At 38.3% G+C, this 22,948-nt stretch overlaps 1 protein-coding gene across 3 annotated transcripts in view; it reads right to left on the bottom strand.

Moving 5' to 3' along the window:
• Positions 1 to 1,176: 1,176 nt before the first annotated feature.
• Positions 1,177 to 22,948, bottom strand: part of LOC126162545 (glutamate dehydrogenase, mitochondrial-like) — a 69,070-nt gene continuing 47,298 nt past the window's right edge. For all 3 annotated transcript variants that reach the window (XM_049919138.1, XM_049919146.1, XM_049919129.1), the window contains 2 exons: positions 1,865 to 2,001; positions 1,177 to 1,692 (listed from right to left, as the gene is read on the bottom strand). In XM_049919138.1, the coding sequence (XP_049775095.1) occupies positions 1,885 to 2,001 (117 nt within the window). In that variant the 3' untranslated portion in view covers positions 1,177 to 1,692; positions 1,865 to 1,884. The remainder of the gene's footprint in view (positions 1,693 to 1,864; positions 2,002 to 22,948) is intronic.

The raw sequence follows: 22,948 nt of genomic DNA, 5'->3' as shown, positions 1-22,948 counted from the left end.
CCAATATGATGGCTGTGCATTAAGTACTATAGTATTTCTTCATGAATTGTTTCCAGATCGTTGAATTGGATGCAGAGGATCTATACCTTGCCTGGCCCATTCCCCAGGTTTTATGCCTGTAGACTTTTATCTGTCAGGAAAGCTGAAAGACAGTGTCTAAAAGGGCATAACAATTACACCTGATGATGTGCAATAACTAATTACTGCAGACTGATTGGACATCCCCACTGAAATGCTAGCACGTGTGCAGCAGTTGTTCAATACCAATCTGGAAGTGTGTACTGCCTCTGCTGATGGTCATTTTGAACACAACCTGTGATAGTTAAGTGTCTTGTTACTGGTCAGAATCCACATAACTGTGGTATGCACTTGTGTTACCTTGTAGTGTGTGCTACCACAGGTATTGCACAAGTGTCGGTGTGGGAACTTTTCAAAATACAACGTCTCATTAATGAATCACACTATAATCCTGCAGCAAACACCACTGACATTCTAATTAATCCTCCTTTTAGTTTGTTAATGTCAATAGATATTTTTCCATTTAAAAAGTGTAGGTTTGCACAAAAAAACACTGAGTATCATTACAATCTGTTTATTGGTCAACTATGTGAGTTCCTGACTACCAATCCATTCTGTAAAAACTGTGCATCAATAGTACTTTCCAACTCTGAAATGTCTGCGTGGCACAATTTAGGTGATTGATCTTGTATTTGTAAAACACCTCATATAGAAAAAATTCTTGTGACATTATGCTACCTAAATGATTCTATTGTACGAAGACATTAAGCGTACAGAATATAATCTATATTACCAAATAAAACTCAATTCAATCAAGTAACTTAAAGTCAGATAGTGCCAACTGATATTTCTTCTCCTGCTTATTCATAAGCTACATGTACAAGTCTGTAGGATTATTACTAGTAACATTTAAGTAGGAAAGCAGAATAAGTTTGTCACTAAATTATTACTAATATTGTCAAGGATACAAAGATAGTTGATTGTGTACTCTGAACTCATTAAGTTACATCAATGATTAGTATGAAGGAGTAGATAAAAACAGCAGCAGAACAATGTAAGAGTGCCAACTCTTATGTCTAGAATCTAGAAATAATCATGATTATTGCTGTGAATAGATTAGTATAAGTTGCAAGTGATTGTTGGTATACTTTCCAGAGATAAAGTGACTGATTGCAGTGGCCCATGCCTGTTGAGCATAGCATGACTTGTTCTACATCCTTGAATGGCTTTGCTTCCAGGTGTAATTTATGGAACACAATGCGTGAATGAATGAACCAGTACATCTATGTTTGAATTATTTCAATTTGTATTATTCTGTTTTCATTCTTAATTTTCTTTATCAAAATTGGTGTCAAATTCATTTTATAGAACAGTTCCATTTCTTCAAAATAAATGAAAATCTTTGTGTTTCCTTGGTTTACTTTACAAATTTTGTATTCCAGTAATGTGACATATTGTACATACATATAGCTACACGTATCTTACAGTAATTTGAACAATCACATTTGTATCATTTGAAGTGAGTCAAATACAAAAAAGTCTTCCAAAAAAGGCTTCATTCAATATTAAACCTTTTAAAAAAGACCCGGTAGACATCAACTCTTATTTACTCATCCATATATTGTATAGCGCTGAAGTCTATGAGTCGCTCACTAACCTTGTGACACCCAGGAACTGAAATGTAAAAGAGTGAATATCAACACATCCAGAAAGCCTGAACATCCTTATTAATTTTAAATTTATGTTCCAAATAACTGTTATGACTAAACAAATGGAACTACAACACATTTTCAAATATTGTTTACCCTTGTAATATAAACGTCTAATAAAAGATGACAACGTTTACCTGACATGTAGCTGAGGGGCTTACATAGCCAACCCAGCATTATCATAAGTTCTGAATATCTTTTCAATAGCATTGCAGTATGCTGCTGTTCTCAGATCTAAGCACAACTGTAGTTCACTTGCTGTACGAAGTGTTTCCTGAAGAAAAGTAAACAAATTAAATATGAAATTAAATCCCAAACAAAAAGTTTCTTTGGATTCCAGGACTGTTATTACGTTTTTTCCCTTTAAGTTTTAGTAAATTCATTTCAATATATTTCATCTGGAGATTATACGTGCTATCAATGTTGTCAAAGTTTGAACAAAGAAAATAACTTTGAAAACAGCAGACTAAAGAACAACAAAATTCAGAACAAAAATTTATTCTCAGTGTAAGGCTCTCTCTCTCTCTCTCTCTCTCTCTCTCTCTCTCTCTCTCTCTCTTCATTCCAAATGTAGTTCTCCACACTGCTCAATCATGTGCAAACTTCTTCATCTTTAAGTAATTACAGCAACTTTTACATTACTGTATTTGCCTCTTGGTCTCCCTCTACAATTTTTTCCTTTCATTCTTCCCTTTAACACTAAATTGATCATCTCATGATGTCACAGAAAGTGTCCTATCAATAAATCTCTTCTTCTGGTCAATTTATGACACAATGATCTTTTCTCTCCAGTTCTATTCAGTACTTCCTAATTGGTTACATGAGCTACCCATCTAACCTTGAGCATTCTTGTGTAGGACTACATATCAAAATTTTTTAGTCTCTTCTTATCTGAGCTGCTTATCATCCACATTTCCCTGCTGAACAAAACTCTGTTCCCAAAAAATACCTTCAGAAAAAACTTCTTAACATTTAAATTTATGTTCACTATTAATAAACTTCTCTTCAACAGAAATGCTTTTCTTCCCATTGCCAGTGTACACTTTATGTCCTCTCTACTTCGGCCATCATAAGTTATTTTACTGTCCAAACAGCAAAAATTATCTACTACTTTTAGTGTGTCATTTCCTAATCTAATTCCCTCAGCATGAACTAGTTTAATATGTCTACATTCTACTACCATTCTTTTGTTTTTGCTGATGTTCATCTTATATCTTCCTTTCACAACATTGTTCATTTTAATCAAATGTATTTCCAAGGCTTTTGTTGTCACTGACATGTTTACAATGTCATCAGCAGGCGTAAATGTTTTGCTTTCTTCTCCCTGAACTTTCATTTTTTCTCTAAATTTCTCTTTGGGTTCCTTCACTACTTGCTCAGTGTACAGATTGATTAACATTGGGGATAGGCTACAGCCCTGTTCCACTTCCTTTTCAACCACCACTTCCTTTGACTCTGGTTTCTGTATGAGTTGTCAATAACCAACATTTGAAGAGACTTTGTAACTTTTATTCAGTTCTGCTTTAGTAAATTTTGAGGCAACCATTCATTTGTTTTGTGATTGGTGAATGTAGTTATTGTCTGCCATTCACACCTGTTTCCTAAGTTCTAATTTATACTTCTTTTTTAGTTGAAGGGAATGGAGTCTATCTGCTTCAATGTTCTTTGATCTATCAAGAAGGACCATTACTAAAGTTTTGGATATTTAGAGATCAGGTGCAAAACTCCAAACTTCAACTGTTTTATGGTTTTTCTTTGTGGTATATTTCTGCTTCTGGGCAACACAACCTAAATATATGAGAAGGAAGTTTAACAAATCTGTTTACTCATCATCAATAATCATATTGAAAGCTGTGAAATATGGGCACTTAAATTTCTGCAGCTGTAACTTCAAAGCATAAGAAATCCTGATGTAGTTGTATTGTTCACATTTGAATGCGACATATTTTGCCTGTGATTATTTATATTCGTAGTCTTTGTGAATCTAATTAAGCAGTATAGAAAAGGTGTGTTTCAGAGAGATTTATCTCTTAATCAAACAATGTAAAATCCAATGTAATAATATTATGGAAAGGATAGTTCCTACTCACCATATAGTGGAGATGCTGAGTCGCAAATAGGCGCAACAAAAAGAGTGCCACAAAATAAGCTATCAGCCAACAAGGCCTTTGTCACAAAATAGACAACACACACAAATGCAACTCTCTCTCTCTCTCTCTCACACACACACACACACACACACACACATGACCACAGCCTCCGGCAAGCTGAAGCCAGACTACAATCAGCAGCACATGATGGTGGAGGCAACCAGGTGGGGGTAGGAGGAGGGGATGGGGAGGATGAGGGATGGTAGAGTAGGGGTGCAGGACTATAAAGTGCTGCTAGTGGTTGTGTGCAGGGATGAGTTGGAATGAGGATAGGGCAGCTACATGCAGTCAAGAGGTTTGGCGACAGGTGGGGGAGGGGGGGGGGGGGAGGGGGGCAGAAAGGGAGAGAAGTGAAAAGAGTGGGTGCATTGGTGGAATAATGGGCTGTGTAGTGCTGGAATGGGAACAGGAAGGGGCTAGATGTTTAAGACAATGACTAACAAATGTTGAAGCCAGGAGGCTTATAGGAATGTAGGGTATATTGCAGGTAGAGGTCCTACCTGCACAATTAAGAAAAGCTAGTGTTGGTGGAAAGGTTGCCAATGGCACAGGCTGTGAAGCAGTCATTGAAATGAAGACTGTCATGCATGGTGGTATGCTCAGCAACAGGGTCGCAGTTTGTCGGTGGCCAGTCATGTGGACAGACAACATGTTGGTTGTCATTCCCACATAGAATACGGCACAGTGGTTGCAGTTCAGTTTGTAGATCACATGACTGGTTTCACAAATAGCTCTGCCTTTGGTGGGATAGCTGATATTTGTGACTAGACTGGTATAGATGGTGATGGGTGGATGCATGGGACAGGTACTGGATCTAAGTCTATTAAAGGAATATGAGGCAAGGGGTTGGGAGCAGGGGTTGCATAGGGATGGATGAGGATACTGTGTAGGCTTGGTGGGTGGCAGAACACCACTGTGTTGGGTAGGGGAAGTTGTGGAAGTCATTTCTCATTTCAGGGCACGATGATAGGTAGTCAAAACCCTGGTGAACAATGTAATTCAGTTGCTCCAGTGCTGGGTGGTGTGGCCGGAAGGTGAGATTTTGCGTGGTGGTGAGTAACTGGAAAGATACGCCATAGAAAATTTCTGTCTGTACAAGGTTGGGAGGGTAATTATGATCGTAAAGACCTCAGTGAGACCCTTGGTATATTTTGAGAGAGACTGCTTGTCAGTGCAGATGTGACCCCCACGGGTTGTGCCTACCATTTCTTGCACTCCTAAATCTTGCATGCTTCCTAAAGTCCTTAAACCCTACAACCCAAGACACCCCATTGTGGCCGGTTGCAGTGCCACGAGAATTTCAGTGTAAATTCTAGAGACACTCAGCTTTCTACCATCTTGAACACCCAATATTTTAAGTATGAGGGTGAGAGAGTGGAGATCTGTCTACTTTGCCGCTGGTTTCTGTGTGTGCAGGATGGACGTGTATCAGGAGAATAGAGCAATACTGATGATTGATCGGTGCGGACAAGTGTTTTCAGCATGCGTCTGTGAAGCTCTATTCCTTAATGGTGTAATGACTATTGTTGTGAACAAATGAATGAGGTATTGAACTAAAGACACTTACACTTGACTTTTGGGTGTTGGACTTGCGAGAAGCAAGAACTTGTTTCATAGAGGTTATTAAACCAAACACATTATAATTGCATCTGTTAGTTTCTAGTGGTCCAAAACGGGGTTGACTCGTGATATTAGAACACTTGTGTGAATCTCGTGAAATTGTTTTATTGTGGAGATGAAAATATAACAGAGTTGAACAAAAGTATCCTGGGAGTACAGAGTCATTTCAAGAATGGAAAAGAAGACTATTTTGAAATTCTCATAACCAACTATAGTCTTCAGAGAAGAAGAGTTTGTGAAGATTGATGCAGCCGTCTGACCTCAGAAGAAGATTACCGCACACAATACGTGAGTCAGCTGTGAGAAACGTGAGAGTCTTGCACCCTAGTCCACACTGTCTCTCTTGTCATCCGAAGACCATTAGAACGTAGTGACCTATTTGACAGGACCTGAAGAAAACGGAAATTTAAAGACAGAAACAGAAAGAAGATATTAGGCATTGCCATAGCAACCAAGCCTAACAACATACGAGAACTGATTCCAGTAATCACGTTGAGTCCAACGAACAAATGGAAGAAAGTTGCAAGTGCAGCACTGTAAAAGACTTGAGAAAGTAATAGCGAAGAAAACTGGAGAGATGACCTCAGTTTTTCGAATCAGATGATTGGGTGTGGAGAGTAAGCAGTCTCCACACACGTACATTGGGCCGACACTGACACAGTAACCAGTCACCAACTGCAGCAGCTGCTGCTCACCAGTGCTGACTCCACCTGTGCTTGCCTCTGATGACTTTCAAACCAACATTTGATGCCGCCAGTGCCAGTGCTGTCCACCGGAACTGATTACACCTTCGCTCACCTACGCAGCAAGAATTCTATGCTGGGTGAGCAGAATTAAAAATTTTATTATTCTAGTAAGACATGTTACAAAATACTGTGGGGTGAACTTTTACTGTGTAATTGGTATAATTGAAATTAGTGTTGGATGCTCACAAGAGCTAAAGTCTATAGAAGCAGGGACAGTATACAACAAGTTAGAGAGACGTCAGAACCAGCCATGGCTATGAGAATTGCTAAAGAAGGGGATGACAGGTCTGAAGTAGTGAATTTAATCAAAGCTCAAAATGCCCAAATGGCAACTTTGAGACAAAAACTAAATGCTAGATTAAATGACCCAAGTGCTAAGTTGGATGACCAGAAGGCTGATTCAGCCACTCTTAAGTGAAAAATTAGATGCTCAGAATGAAATTTTAAGTAATCATAGTGAAACCTTTAACAGTCAAGCAAAAAAATAGTTTTATTAAAGACTGAATTTGAATCTATAAATAATAATGTAGAAAATCTGAAATTACATTTAAAGAGTGAACTCACTAGTTCTTTTAATACTCATATTAATCAGCTGTTTACTGAATCTAACCATAGACAGTATGAGCGATTTTGGAATTTTACAAAGAAACTAGAATTTGATGCCAAAAGTAATAATATAGAACCCAAGCTTAATGAAAAATTAGAATCTTGTAAAATGTATGTAATGTTATATTTAATTCTGTAAGACAGGAAATGAATATTTTGAAAGAGAACACAGATCAACATAAGGATGTAATATCGATTATTCAATGGAAAATTCCAGGGGTGTTAGTATATGAGCTGTTACTACACAAGCTGTCGGTTCACGAGTAAACAATGTAGAATGGAATGTCAGGGAAAAATTAGCCAACTTTGACATGCTAAATGTAAGTAGTCTGGCAGAACCTTTTGAAATTATTATAGATCGAGAAATTACTGAGAGTATAATTTTTGGAAACATTTTGACTGTTGCTTTTTCCAAACTTAATGATAATAGAAATGTTAGAAATGATTCATGGAAAGAATTCAAACCAGTCCAGGACAGATTAGAACATAGAATAACCTTACTAAATGTCATGCTTCCTAGTAAAATGGTAATTGTTTCTTGTCCAAGATATAATATTTGGAATGACCTGGATAAAATAGGAGCAGAAACTGGGCACATGAATGTGGGGTTTGTGGAGGTCTTTCAGTGCCATGATCAGCCCTGGGTAAACACTGCTGTAAGGCATGTTAACACTGAGCTGAACGGGATGCTCCAGACATCTGCAAAGTCTCACATGAGCGTTGTTCTGGTTGATGCTATTGGTAGGTGGGGTTACACTACACATGGCCTGCACCTTAATAGGAAGGGGAAAGATAAGTTAGCTTCTCTATTAGCAGATACTGTAAGGGGGGCCACAGTCACACAAGGGGTGATCTCTGTGGTTATTGGGACCAGGCAGACAGGTTTTTTTAGCTTAAAGCCAAATTCCAGACAGACAACAACCAAGGAAAATAGAAGAAAGAAACTTCATGCACAGCAAATAGGGATAAAGCTAAGGGTGGTATCAACGTACTTCACCAAAATATGAGGGGAATAAAAAATAAAGTAGATGAGCTGATAATGTGTTTAGATGATGTCACAAATAAGAATAAGATTGATATACTTTGTCTGTCTGAGCACCAAATAACTGTGGGGATGGAAAATGTCGGCATAAATGGGTACAATTAACATCTTACACTTGTAGATCTAGTATGGATAAAGGAGAAGTTGCCATCTTCATAAAACAAGGCTATAAATACAGAACTGTTGAAGTAAGCAAATTTTGTGTTGGTCAGCACTTTGAGATTTGTGTATGTGAAATTCAGTTAGATAATGTTGTGTTGATATTAGCAACAGTGTACAGGTCTCCACTAGGAGACTGGGAGCTATTCATAAAAAAGTTTGACTCCCTATTATACTGTCTGTCACACAAAAAGAAGAAATTAATCTGTGGCGATTTCAATGTTAACTTTCTAAGCAATTCTGATAGGAAAGGTGAACTAGAAGTGTTGTTAACAACATATAACTTAGAATCAGTGATCAATTTCCCTACACGTATAGCTCAGGAGAGTAGTACTCTAATAGATAATGTATTTGAACAGAAAGAGGATGTAAAACAAACACATGCTTTCCCAGTGGTAAATGGATTATCTGACCATGATGTACAACTAATTAACTTACAAAACCTAACAGGGTGTACACTTCAGAAATCATTAAGTAAAAGTGTGAGGGTGCTCAAACCGGTATCTATAGATCACTTCAGAGAAAGTTTGCAAAATGTAAACTGGGAAGATGTATATAATGAGCCAAATGACAATGATAAATGCAGCATATTTCATGATAAATTTACATCTTTTTGAACAATGTTTTCCAAAGAAAATCACTAATTGTAACACAACAAACTTTTCAAAGAAACCTTGGATTATTACAGGTATTAAAGTGTCTTCAGAAAGAAAAAGAAAATTGTATGAGACAGCAAGAACTAGTAAAGTTCCAGAAGTAGTTACACACTATAAAAATTATTGTAACATACTGAGAAAAGTTGTAAGGAAATCAAGAAATATGTATGTTAGACAAGAAATTAACAACTCCAGCAATAAAATCAAATCAATATGGAGTGTTGTTAGAAGGGAGACAGGAAAAGTAACCACTGGGGTAGGTAGTATTACTGTTAAAGAGAACGAAACCATCTTAAACAACATTACACAGATAGCCAATGTATTTAACAATCTCTTCTTAAGTGTAGGAGAAAAAAATGGTGATAATAGTCCAAAAGAAAAAGCCAGGAAGTACATGGAAGAGACAGTTTTGAAAAATTTTACTCAGATTAAGTTTCATCTAACAACCTCTTGTGAAATAAGGAAAATTATTAAATCTTTGAAAAATAAATGTTCTGCTGGAGTATATGACATCTCTAACAAGTTATTAAAACAATGTTGAGCAATGACGGCTCATGTTTTGAGTCACATATGTAATGCATCACTGACTCAGGGTATTTTTTGAGACAGGTTAAAGTATGCCATCGTTAGGCCTCTCTACAAAAAGGGGGAAACCACAGATGTCAATAACTATGGGCCAGTATCCTTGCTTACAGCGTTTTCAAAAATCTTTGAGAAAGTAATGTACTCAAGAGTGGTTAGCCATCTCAACAGTAATGGGATATCATTATTTTAAACATAGCTGCGCAACAGCAACGGTTCCACGTAATTAGATTAAAAACAGCCGACCAGTTGCAAAGGATAAAGTAATCTTTACCTAGGTTTCGATAGATTTAAATCTATCTTCTTCAGAAGGCGGCAGTATTACATTAACATGGAGTGATATGTCATTGCCAGTTTTACAAACATCTGCATAGCTCCATTAGTCCAAATAAAATATAGCCCTGAGAATAGGGTTTGTCAGATAAATAAAATTAAGTACATGAAAGTTGAAGAGCGCTCTCCAACTTCCATGTACTTAATTTTATTTATCTGACAAACCCTATTCTCAGGGCTATATTTTATTTGGACTAATGGAGCTATGCAGATGTTTGTAAAACTGGCAATGACATATCACTCCATGTTAATGTAATACTGCCGCCTTCTGAAGAAGATAGATTTAAATCTATCGAAACCTAGGTAAAGATTACTTTAGTAATGGGATACTTAGTAAATCACAGTTCGGATCTCAGAAATGCTTTTCCATTGAGACAGCAATATACAATTTCACTGTCCACATAATAGAGTCTTTAAATAGTAAAATGTCACCAGTAGGAATATTCTGTGACCTATACAAAGCATCTGATTCTGTGAACCATGACATTATGTTAGAGAAATTACAATTCTGTGGTATAAATGGAGCAGCATATGAGTGGTTTAAGTCATATCTACAGAACAGGAAGCAAAAAGTCTCTCTATATGCTTCAAGTGATTCAAAGGAGTTTACCATTTCATCTAACTGGGGTGAAATTACATTAGGTGTTCCACAAGATTCAATCATGGGCCTGCTCCTGTTCTTGATATATGTGAATGATGTCCCTTCCTATGTGAAACAAGATGCTGAACTGACACTGTTTGCTGATGATACAAGCATAATTATTAATCCAGTAAAAGAAAGTCTGATAGAAAATGATATAAATAAGGCCTTTGGAAAAGTTATTATTGGTTTTCTGCGAATGGGCTTGCTCTGAACTTTGAAAAACACAGTACACCACTACCACCACCACCAGCAGCAGCAGTAGCAGATGAATCAGCATCATGAATAATCCCAGTAACAGGACCGAATACTAACAGGGCGAGTAAATGGAAATCAGTGCTTCCCTCCCATCTAAATCATTTTTTAGTGGTAGACCAAAGGGGGAGGAAGATCTCAAGGTAAACAGACTCAGGCACAGATCAGACAATTTTAATGTCCTTCACTGGAATGTACAGTGTTCATCTAATAAGTTGGAAGTAGTGGAAGATGTCATAGACACTTATCACTTAGATGTAGTCTGCCTCGTAGAACACTGGTTAAAGCATGATGAAATAGATCTATACTGCCCTGAGGGCTACACCCTAGCTGACAAATATTGTAGAACTAATAAAAATCATGGTGAGTGTGTTATATTTCTAAAAAAAGGGATTAAATATGAACCAATAGCAAAAGTTAAAGCATTATCTCTAGAAATGTTATATGAAATTGCAGCTGTTAGGTTAACAGATTTAAATTTAATAGTTGTAGCTTTGTACTCAACTAAGACTGGAGGCAATTCAACAGATGATTTTGTTAACAAGTTAGTGTCTTTATGTGAGACAGTCTGTAAGTATAAGTGTAGGATACTAATCTGTGGAGATTTCAATTTGAATTTTCAGTTGTCCACTATCTATAACTCATATGTAAATAATTTAAATTAAATTCTTTTGGTCTTTATATCACAACCACTGAAATAACAAGGCCACATTGTAAAGGTACTGGTTCCTGTATTGACAATATAGTTGTATCAAATGAGTTAATGCATCTCAAGTCAGAGGTAATTAAGACCTGTGTATCTGACCACTGGCCACTACTTCTTAGAACAGATATAACAAGAAATTGTAACACTGACTCAGTGCACATGGCAGGAAAGAAAGTATGTGTGGTCAATTACGATAATCTAAATATGTTTAAGCCTCATATTGATAAAACTAATTGGTTGCAGGTTTATCGAGAACATGCAATAGATAGAAAGATGGAAGAACTCATATTTACTCTTTCTGTATATGCTAAGATGTCCTTTCACATTAAGTTACTAAATAATAAAAAGGCACTTAGAGTAAATAAGGTCAAGGATGGAAAGGTGTTGAAGATCAAGAGGGAGTGTGATCAATATTATAACTGGTATAGAAGTACAGGTTCTCAAGTATTTAAAGACATGCTCACAGTGAAAAAGAAAAGATTAAGACAGGCCTTAAAGGAAGCTAGGTGTAAAACAAAAATGAAGATATAATATTAACATCTGAAAATAAGAAACGTGCAATGTGGAATATCATTAACAGTCAGTGCAACAGGAAAATGACTTCACAGGCTGAAAGCAGTAATCTGAATGCTACACAGTTAAATACATTCTTCACTGAGAAGGTGCAAGAAATAATAAAGGTGATTGGCATTTCCAATATAGCCAATGACCATAAATACTACCTGAGACACACCACAAAGCCTGAAAGTACATTTAGCTTTAAACTGGTCAAGGTACAGGATGTTACTAATATACTGAGGAAAATGAAGAACAGTTTTAGTAATGACATTTATGGTTTAAGTTGAGCCATGTTAAAGTTGTTCAACTGCCAGAATTGATAACACATGAAGTAAATACATGTATTTTGGAGGCTCAGTTCCCAAAGGCACTAAAGTTTGTTAGAGTCACTCCAATACACTAAAAAGGCAGCCTCTGAAGTTGTGATAATTTTAGGGCTGTTTCAATTGTGCCAATCTTGTCTAAAGTGATAGAAGCTATATTAAATAATCAAATAGTAAAATACTTTGAAGAAAACAAAATCTTCACTGATAGTCAATTTGGCTTCAGAACAGGGTTAGGAACTGTTAAATCTGCCTTATCCCTTTTAACACAGTGTGTGAAGCAACTAGAAAGCAAGCTATTGGTTCAGAATAAACTCTTTGAATTGTCAAAAGCTTTCGACACTGTGTCTCATGAAATCTTATTGAACAAACTGCAATTCTATGGCTTTACAGGAAGTGCTCTGGAATTGATAAAATCTTATCTAAGTAATAGAGTGCAGAAGGTGGTTTTTAATGGTGCAGAATCAGATTACTTACCTGTGGGCATGGGTGTCCCACAAGGTTCTGTACTTGGCCCAATTCTATTTATTATTTATATAAATGACTTACTATGTAACATAGTTGGGCCATCAACTAGGACTTACTTATTTGCAGATGATCTTGCAGTCTGTATAACTGCAGAAACAGCACAGAAGGTGAAATATGAAGCAGACCAGTGCACTGTCAAAGTCGAAAATTAGTGTAAAGCTAATTCCCTTTGTGTGAAAAAAAAAAAAAAAAAAAAAAAAAACTTGAGCAGAGCTCAAATGATTTCCTTGGAATCTCAATTGATTCAAAATTATCCTGGGGTAGCCATATAGAAAAAGTGGGAAGCAGCATTAGCAAAGGAATATTTGCTCTAAGGAGCTGCATCTTTGTCTAAACATGCCAGTACTTAAAGTGGTTTATTTTGCTTTAATACACAGTCACATTTCCTATGGTACAATACTGTGGGGACATCAAAGCAAGGCAGCTAATGTCTGCAAACTACAAAAGAAGGCAATAAGACTAATATGTAACTTGGCACCCAGAGCTCACTGTAGGCCAAGCTTTAAAAAATTACAGATTATGACCCTGCCGTCAATATTTGTACTACAGTGTGTAATGCATATTAAGGAAAACTATCTGAGTTATCAACAGTATGACATGTGACATAATTATAACACAAGAAACAAGCAGGACCTAGTTTCATTCCGATGTAACTATAAAAAAACACAAAAGTGCTTCTTATACAAGTCCATAAAATTTTTTAATGTCATACCGCAACATATCAGGGATCTTCCAATTCAACAATTCAAAAGAAAAGTAAAAGAATTTCTTCTTGAGCTCAGCATTTATGAAACTGATGAATTTTTAAGGGAGGCAAAGAATATGGTATGACTACACTTTGTGATCAGTTTTTATATGCTTCTATATATGAGTAAGTCTGTAATTGGCTAAATTTACTATGCAATATCAATTTGTACCAGAAGTTTCTCTGTTTTGTATTTATGTGAAGGTACCATAATTATTTGTGTGATATTTATATTGTGTAATATTTTTCTTGTGATTCTTGAGTACGGTGGCGCAACTTTTCAAATTTCTTCATGCTGCGATACATCTCCTCCCCGTAAAGGTGTATGATGTGATTCTTGTTTTTGTAATTATTTGTGTAACATTTATACTGTGTAATATTGACTTTTGTAATGCCTCAGACGATCTCTGAGGTCTCTACAACAATAAAATCAATCAATCATACAATTTTCTGCTGCAAAAACTATAATTCCTTCAATAAACATAATACATCAAAAGAAGTCAGTAGCCAGGGTAGAGCATACTAAGTTTTTGGGTGTACATACAGATGAGAATCTTAATTGGAAAATTCATATTTTGGATCTCCTAAAGCGACAAGGTTCAGCAACTTTTGCAATCAGAATAACTGCCAATTTTGAGGATGTAGAAATTAGTAAGCTAATATATGTTGCATACTTCCACTCTCTGATGTCATATGGAATAATATTCTGGGGCAACTCAACAGTTAGGCAAAAGGTATTCACTGCTCAAAAGAAAGTAGTTAGAATAATGTGTGGGGTTCATAGTCGCACATCTTGTAGGCATCTGTTTAAAAGGTTAGGAATTCTTACAACTGCTTCACAGTACATTTACTCAGTAATGAAATTTTTTCTCAACAACATGGACCAGTTTAAAATCAACAGCGACATTCATGATTACAATACCAGAAAAAAGAAAGACCTACACTATGCTTTACTCAAACTATCTTTGGCAGAGAAAGGGGTATAAAACTTTTGATAAATTACCAGATGAAATAAAATGTCTGACAGACAGCAGTAATAATTTCAAAAACAAATTGAAATCGTACCTCCTTAACAACTCCTTCTATACCATAGATGAATTTTTGAATATGAGTAAATAAATCTGGAGATACAATATATGCATTTTGTGCCATTTAATGGAATGGGATAGATAATAGAAATATTTGGTTATAACACTATAAGGGAAAAAAAAATTGTTTCCTGCGTGCATTTCTTGTGCATTTGACACGTTCCACATCATAATGGTTTTTCCGTGCTATTGATCAATGGAACACGTAACTAACTAACTAACTGTAGGGAGACTTTCACATAAAATTTAATGAGAAGTATTGGTCCATAAGCAATCGAGTGAAGTTAATGTCAGATCCATGGGATCTTGGCGGAGTCACATCTATCCCCCAGGGACGTTAACATTCTATGTTAACGGGCGGAGTGACAACTGCCGGCTCCTGAGTTGTTTTCGGTGTTCCTTCTGACATTAGTTTTCCTGCACCAAATTCCCTTCAATTCTTAAGCTATTCTGTAATCTATTCTTGAATTCTTAAACTGTCCTATAATGTTAGTAATTAGGTAACTGGATATGGCTACAAGATTAGGACCTATTTAAGAGAATCACAGATGAACAGTGATCTCTAGACATGAAATGAAACTAATAAAATATTATTTGAGTGAAAAGTATAAAGTCATGGCACTATTCAAACAAAGTAATATCTATACTTCATAAACTGAACCGAGTACTTTATTTGTGTATGATATATAGTGTAAAGTGAATGACTAAACAGCTATGTTATCATAATGTATAATTTTCTATTTTTATATTTTATACTTTTTGTGAGATATAAGGTAAATGGGAGGGTTTGTATAACTTTTGGAAGAGGTGAGTAGTGTAAGTACAAGCATGACTAACACTAATCACACACCCCACCTTTCTGACAACCCATGCAGACAAGTGTAACCAATTCTTCGCCATTTGCCATTCAATAGGTGCTGCTAAGATAATTCTTCGGGGGCTTCAAAGGTAAAGGTGAGAGTGTCCATTCTGTAGGAGACATTTAACATCATACCTCCTCTGGCTTCTCACTCGAGTACCAGCGAAGTAGAGATCCTGGGGATCAGAGGTGGGAAGGGTTTCCTGTCTTTGGGGCTATCTTCTTTCACTTCCTCGATCTTAGCAACCATCTCTACTTTTTCCTTTCTTACTTCTCTATTGAGTACCTATCTATCTTTCCCTCTTTCCATATGCATATGCTTCTATTGCTGAAGTCCTTCTCAATTTCCATGGTATAATAAAACCTTCAACTTATTTCACATAAGTTAGCCGAAGAAATCAGGATACAAAAACACACTTAACCACACACACAACATAACACAAAGACAGAAACAGGGAAAGTACAGATTGAAATGTTGTGAGAACTGTCTAGTGTTGTAGGGGGAAAGTATGTGCACATAGAAAAATATGCATACATTGTTGTTAGCCGTGACGGTTCCACATCACATATATGTAGTACCGATGTGTAAGAACTATTATGATTACTGTTCCTATTGGTGACAGTTCTGCAATGTTAATTTTGTCGATCTCAAATATATATTTACATGTGCCGTGCTAGACCTTTGAGAAAAAGCATAGTATCTACTGGGAGATGGTAAATACAGGTAGACATAGCATCTACTATGTGTGGACATCATATCTGTTTATATAGTAAAAGTGAGGAGTGAAAGAGGACTCTAGGTTATAAGCTGAAGTATTAGAAAGTGAAATATGAGTGTAAAGTAGATTTGTAATTTTACCAGAGAATATTTAAGTATAGTATACATAAAGATGTATGCTAGGGCAATGAACCAGGGGGCCTACTCAAGAAGGATATGGAGGGCACACTCAACATTTAGTGAATGAGAAAAAGGGTGGATAGGCAGACCTATGAAAGGCTGACCTATACTGTGCAGACAGGGGCACCAAGAAGGGAACCTGTACTATAGGAAGATAGGAATAAGAAAGGTGCATACCAACCAAAACAGAAGGAGAAAGGGTACTCCTAGGATCAACTCATGTAAGGTATAGGTACTGTTCCTAAAGGGAAAAAGGGCAGTATTGTGACAAAAGTCACACGTTTAAAAGGATGAGTCTGGTAAGTTTGAATTCTATGCATAAATAGCCTCATTAAGTTTTGGGTTTACAAATATCCAAGAAAGGAACACTTTTATTCTACCCAGAGTTCCTCCAGGTTACAATAGGTAATGAATAAGAACATACTTAGAAAAAGTAGTACGGGAAGTAAGAATGAAGGAGCAGAGTATTCATGAGTTACGTACACCTGTCATTTACAATTGTAATAGAAACAGAAAACAGAGCTAACTCCAATACAGGTTGAAAGGGTCATGTATTAGAATTATGGTAAAATATGCATGGTCATTAGTAGAAAGAAAGACATTGTTAAAAGATAAAGGCTTATCTTGTGTAATTGTACATAATGAATATGTATAAAATATCGCATGTTTGAGCTAAGGGGAGGGATATGTAGTGTCTCGAGAATTTCAGTGTAAATTCTAGAGACTTTTGGCTTTCTACTGTGTTGAACACCCAATATTTTAAGTACGAGGGTGAGGGAGTGAAGATGGGTCTACCTCGCTGCCGGTTTCTGTGTGTGCAGGATGGATGTGTATCAGGAGAATATGGCAATAGTGATGGTCGATCAGTGCGGACAAGTGTTTGCAATGCATCCCTGAGAAGCTGTATGTCTAGTACAAAGAGCAAGCACATGCTATTCCTTGATAGTGTAATGACTGTATTGTTGTGAACAAATGAATTAGGTATTGAACTAAAGACACTTATATTTGACTTTCGGATGTTGGATTTGCGAGAAGCAAGAACTGGTTTTATAGTGGTTGTTAAACTAAACACATTATAATTGTATCTGTTAGTTTCTAATGGTCCCAGATGGGGTTGACTTGCAAGAGTTGAACGCTTGTGTGAATCTTGTGAAGTTGTTTTATTGTGGAGATGAAAATATAACAGAGTTGAACAAAAGTATCCTGGGAGTACAGAATCGCTTCAAGAGTAGAAAACAAGTCTATTTTGAAATTCCCTTAACCAGCTATAGTCTTCAGAGAAGATTATTTTGTGAAGAACGACACAGCTGTCTGACCCGAGAAGGAGATCAGCTGCACACAATACGCGAGTCAACTGCGAGAAATGTGTGAGTCTTTTACCCCAATACCACACTGTCTTTCTTGTTGTCCAAAGACCGTTACACAGGTGCTGTGCCCCCACTGAGAGAATCTCTGTTCTTATAGACCAATACCTTCAACATATTGCAAGTGACCTACCCTCCTGTATAAAAGATATCAATCGTTTCCTCCACTGACTTCCACAGTTCTTGTTCCTTTACTACATGCCACCCTGCTCATCACTATTTATGCCACCTCTCTTTACAATGATATCCCTAATGCCCATGGCCTTACCTCTATTGAATACTACCTTTCCCAACACCTGACGGATTCCAATTCTGGAACCACCCATCCACAGCGCATCTACAGAACAGGTGGTCCCTCTCAGAATATACCAAAGGTCTCACTGAGGCCTCTACAGACCGTAATTACCCTCCCAACCATGTACAAAAACAAATCTTCTGTGCCTTATCTTTCCAGTCACCTACCACCTCTCAAGTCCCGCAGTGTGGCCACAGAGGAGCATTACCCTTGTTGAATTCAGTACCAGCTAGGACTGGAGCAACTGAATTACTATCTTTGCCATGGTTTCGACTACATCTCATTTTGCCCTGAAATGGGAAATATCCTACAGAACATCCTCCCCACCCACCCCCTACCCCACCGAAATGGTATTCTGCCGTCTAGTTTCCAAACTTATTTCATTTGGCTACAGTTTTGGCGATTTACTACTCTATCTGGTAGCCAAATAAAATAAGTTTGGGAACTAGATGGCTGAAAAGTGTTTGATTTGACATCCTGTACTGAATAGCTGAGTCCCACATAATCTCTAACCTACACAATATCCTTGTCCATCCCTACAACAATCCCTGCTCCCAACCCCTTGCCTCATGGCTCATATCCCTGTAACAGACCTAAATTCAAGATCCATCCCATAACATTCACCCACCAACACTTACTCCATTGCGATCACAAACATCACCTATCCCATCAAAGGCAGGGCTACTTGTGAAACCACTCATGCGACCTACAGGGAAAGCTGTAACAAATGTGCTGCATTCTACATGGGCATGACAATCAAGCTGTCTGTCCACATGAATGGCCACTGACATCCGTAGCCAAGAAACAACTGGACCACCCTGTTGCTGGGCACATTACCCAGCATGACATTCTTCATTTCAATGACTGCTTCACAGGCTGCGCCATCACTCCCACCAACACCAGCTTTCCTGAATTGTGGAGGTAGAAACTCTCCCTGCAATATATCCTACATTCCCACAACCCTCCTGGCCTCAACCTTCATTAGTCATTGTCCTTACCCATATAGTCCTTTGCCTGTTCCCATTCCAGCTCTACACAGCTCACTATTCCACCAACGCATCCAGTCTTTTTACTTCTTTTCTGCTACCCTTCCTCTCCCCCCACCCTCCAATTAATCCCCCAACTTCACCTCACTGCCCTACCATCTCCTCACCTCATCCTTGCATCCTCCCACCACCCCTATCCAGCCATCCCTCCCCCTCCCTGCCTCAGCCTCCTTCTTACCCCTATATGATTGCCTCTCCCATCATGTGCTGCTGCTCATAGTCTTGCGTCAGCTGCCGGAGACTGTGATCACGTGTGTGTGAGCTTGTGCATGTATGTGTGTGTGTGTGTGTGTTTATTTTTGACAACAACCTTGTTGGCTGAAAGCTTATTTTGTGACAGTCTTTTTGTTGTGCCTATCTGTGACTCAGCATGTCCATTATACGGTGAGTAGCAACTACCTTTTTCATGTTATCTCTTAATCAACTATAACATCGTCTAAATATGCTAACAGTCTTGTTGAATTATTATTTGCACAAAACATTTTTGTGTCCTATGGACATTTAGCAAATGTGTATATATTGTTATTTTAACCCTAAATATGTATATTGATATCTCATACTGTAAACTTAAAAATCATATCATGTCTGTATTTTCACTAGCAGGAAATATATTTGATGAGCTACAGTCACTGTTGTCAGTTTCAAATCTGATAATGTTACAGGAGCTACATCAAATATACTTCCAATGGAAAAATTACAAATACCTTGGATAGCACATTTTGTTGGAAGGTCATTACTGAGATATTTTGAGGAATCTCGATAACTGTCAGAACTCTCATGATTCCAGAAAACTGTGAGAAGTCGGATTTTGTGCATGAAGTGTGGAAACACATTCCATTTTTGATGTGGGAAAGAAGATCCATCATTGAATCGAAGGGATAAAACTATTAGGGAATAATGTAGATCAAAATCTAACAGGCCTATGATCAGAAACAGAGAAATGCCTTGACGATGCATTAAAGCAGTTAATGAAACTTCCACATGCAGAACTGAAGCTCAAAAACGTTCATATTGGAGGAAATTTTGACAAAATCAGAACTGGAAATGCCACTGATGCATTTAGATCATCTAATAAGAGTTATTTCTGTAACTCTTGCACCATTGCCAAAAGAGACGGTATGGAACCTGCTGCTGAAATAAGGAAAATAAATACTGCACTAATTGCAGAAGAAAAAATTACAACAAGAAGTGTGGTTCAAGAAACATGGAGGAAAAATCATCACATATCAATTATACTCCAGTCTGACAGCTTTGGAACAGGAATGGCTACAGAAATGAAGACCTTGTCAATACCAGAAAAAGTCCAAAATGAAGATATTGTGAATACCAGTACAAGATTCGACCAATGCCTTACACGCAATGAAGATTTCAGAAATCTGTCAACCTATGACTTTCCAGTTTTCATAGGTGGGTTCAGTTGTGTGTTACACAATGGAACAACTGCAGCAATATCACTGTTGGAGACAGAGTTGAGGAACTTAACAAATACCTGTGTTACAGTACTAAAAATACATAAACACTATGAGCTACAAGAATTATTGTGTGTAAACAGTGAAATACCTAATGCTAATAAATATTTTTAATCTACCTGCAGACAATTTAAGAATGTAATATTTACTGATATTTAGGACTGTATTACTTGTAATCATCAAATGTGAGTAACTGTAATTCCCTAAACGTTTTCCATAGAAGAATGGTCAAAGCCTAGGTGGGTTACAGAAAACTTTGTTGACCCAAAAAATACTTAATGTGGTAAATACACTCCTGGAAATTGAAATAAGAACACCGTGAATTCATTGTCCCAGGAAGGGGAAACTTTATTGACACATTCCTGGGGTCAGATACATCACATGATCACACTGACAGAACCACAGGCACATAGACACAGGCAACAGAGCATGCACAATGTCGGCACTAGTACAGTGTATATCCACCTTTCGCAGCAATGCAGGCTGCTATTCTCCCATGGAGATGATCGTAGAGATGCTGGATGTAGTCCTGTGGAACGGCTTGCCATGCCATTTCCACCTGACGCCTCAGTTGGACCAGCGTTCGTGCTGGACGTGCAGACCACGTGAGACGACGCTTCATCCAGTCCCAAACATGCTCAATGGGGGACAGATCCGGAGATCTTGCTGGCCAGGGTAGTTGACTTACACCTTCTAGAGCACGTTGGGTGGCACGGGATACATGCGGACGTGCATTGTCCTGTTGGAACAGCAAGTTCCCTTGCCGGTCTAGGAATGGTAGAACGATGGGTTCGATGACGGTTTGGATGTACCGTGCACTATTCAGTGTCCCCTCGACGATCACCAGTGGTGTACGGCCAGTGTAGGAGATCGCTCCCCACACCATGATGCCGGATGTTGGCCCTGTGTGCCTCGGTCGTATGCAGTCCTGATTGTGGCGCTCACCTGCACGGTGCCAAACACGCATACGACCATCATTGGCAACAAGGCAGAAGCGACTCTCATCGCTGAAGACGACACGTCTCCATTCGTCCCTCCATTCATGCCTGTCGCGACACCACTGGAGGCGGGCTGCACGATGTTGGGGCGTGAGCAGAAGACGGCCTAACGGTGTGTGGGACCATAGCCCAGCTTCATGGAGACGGTTGCGAATGGTCCTCGCCGATACCCCAGGAGCAACAGTGTCCCTAATTTGCTGGGGTGTGGCGGTGCGGTCCCCTACGGCACTGCGTAGGATCCTACGGTCTTGGCATGCATCCGTGCGTCGCTGCGGTCCGGTCCCAGGTCGACGGGCACGTGCACCTTCTGCCGACCACTGGCGACAACATCGATGTACTGTGGCGACCTCACGCCCCACGTGTTGAGCAATTCGGCGGTACGTCCACCCGGCCTCCCGCATGCCCACTATACGCCCTCGCTCAAAGTCCGTCATCTGCACATACGGTTCACGTCCACGCTGTCGCGGCATGCTACCAGTGTTAAAGACTGCGATGGAGCTCCGTATGCCACGGCAAACTGGCTGACACTGACGGCGGTGGTGCACAAATGCTGCGCAGCTAGCGCCATTCGATGGCCAACACCGCGGTTCCCGGTGTGTCCGCTGTGCCGTGCGTGTGATCATTGCTTGTACAGCCCTCTCGCAGTGTCCGGAGCAAGTATGGTGGGTTTGACACACCGGTGTCAATGTGTTCTTTTTTCCATTTCCAGGAGTGTAATAGTTTATTCTGTTCTTACAAGTCAGACAATATGCCTCAACACTCTGAATCCGATTAGGGAAATGTGTAAGTCTGACAAAGCCCAGGATATATTGGTTTTAATCAAAACAAAGAGCATCAGAATATAGTATAAAAATATACTAAAAATAAATAACTAAACTAGGCCAATTGTAAATAGTGTACCTACCAGCAGCAAAAACAAGCCAATTCTGTTACATATAAATGCAGAATCCTTAAGAAGTAAAGTTACTGAATTCCAGCACTGGCAGAATGAAATTCAGTGCACCATTCTCCGTGTAAATGATCACTGGGTCAAAATATAGAAATAAATGTGTTCATACCATTTGTTGCCTGCCATACAGCCCAATGATCAGGAGGTGGCACTTCTTTTCATAGCAGAATCACTTTGGTTGTGACCTATGGTATCCTTAGATCGCAGTGGTATGTGTTCTATGCTTTGTTGCAGCACATGAAAAGAGTTTCTACTGCTTGTCTTCACACTTGCCAAACCCTCCAAGGGCAACGAGGTCACTGGATCCCTTCCCAGTTGAGAACATTTGCCACATTATGCATAGGGCCATTTTTTCCTGTTGTGTTTATTGGTGTCTTTGATGGTCACAATGAGTTACTGCCTTCTGAATATTTTTGGCATTATATCTAATTTATTTTAATTTTAACAACATGTAATATTCTTAAAATATTAAGAAGTGTTCACCTGTTAAGACATTTGCATGGACAGCAGTTTATGTGTTTAACATCTGTTGTGCCAGTAAGTGGGTTTTTAATATTTTCCTTGTTAGTTCACAGTTTTACTAAATCAGGGGCATACCATCATTTT

Source organism: Schistocerca cancellata, chromosome 1 (genome assembly GCF_023864275.1).
Source record: "Schistocerca cancellata isolate TAMUIC-IGC-003103 chromosome 1, iqSchCanc2.1, whole genome shotgun sequence".
Lineage (NCBI taxonomy): Eukaryota > Metazoa > Arthropoda > Insecta > Orthoptera > Acrididae > Schistocerca > Schistocerca cancellata.
Note: the sequence above shows the minus strand (reverse complement) of the source record. Positions and strands in the feature narration are given on the sequence as shown.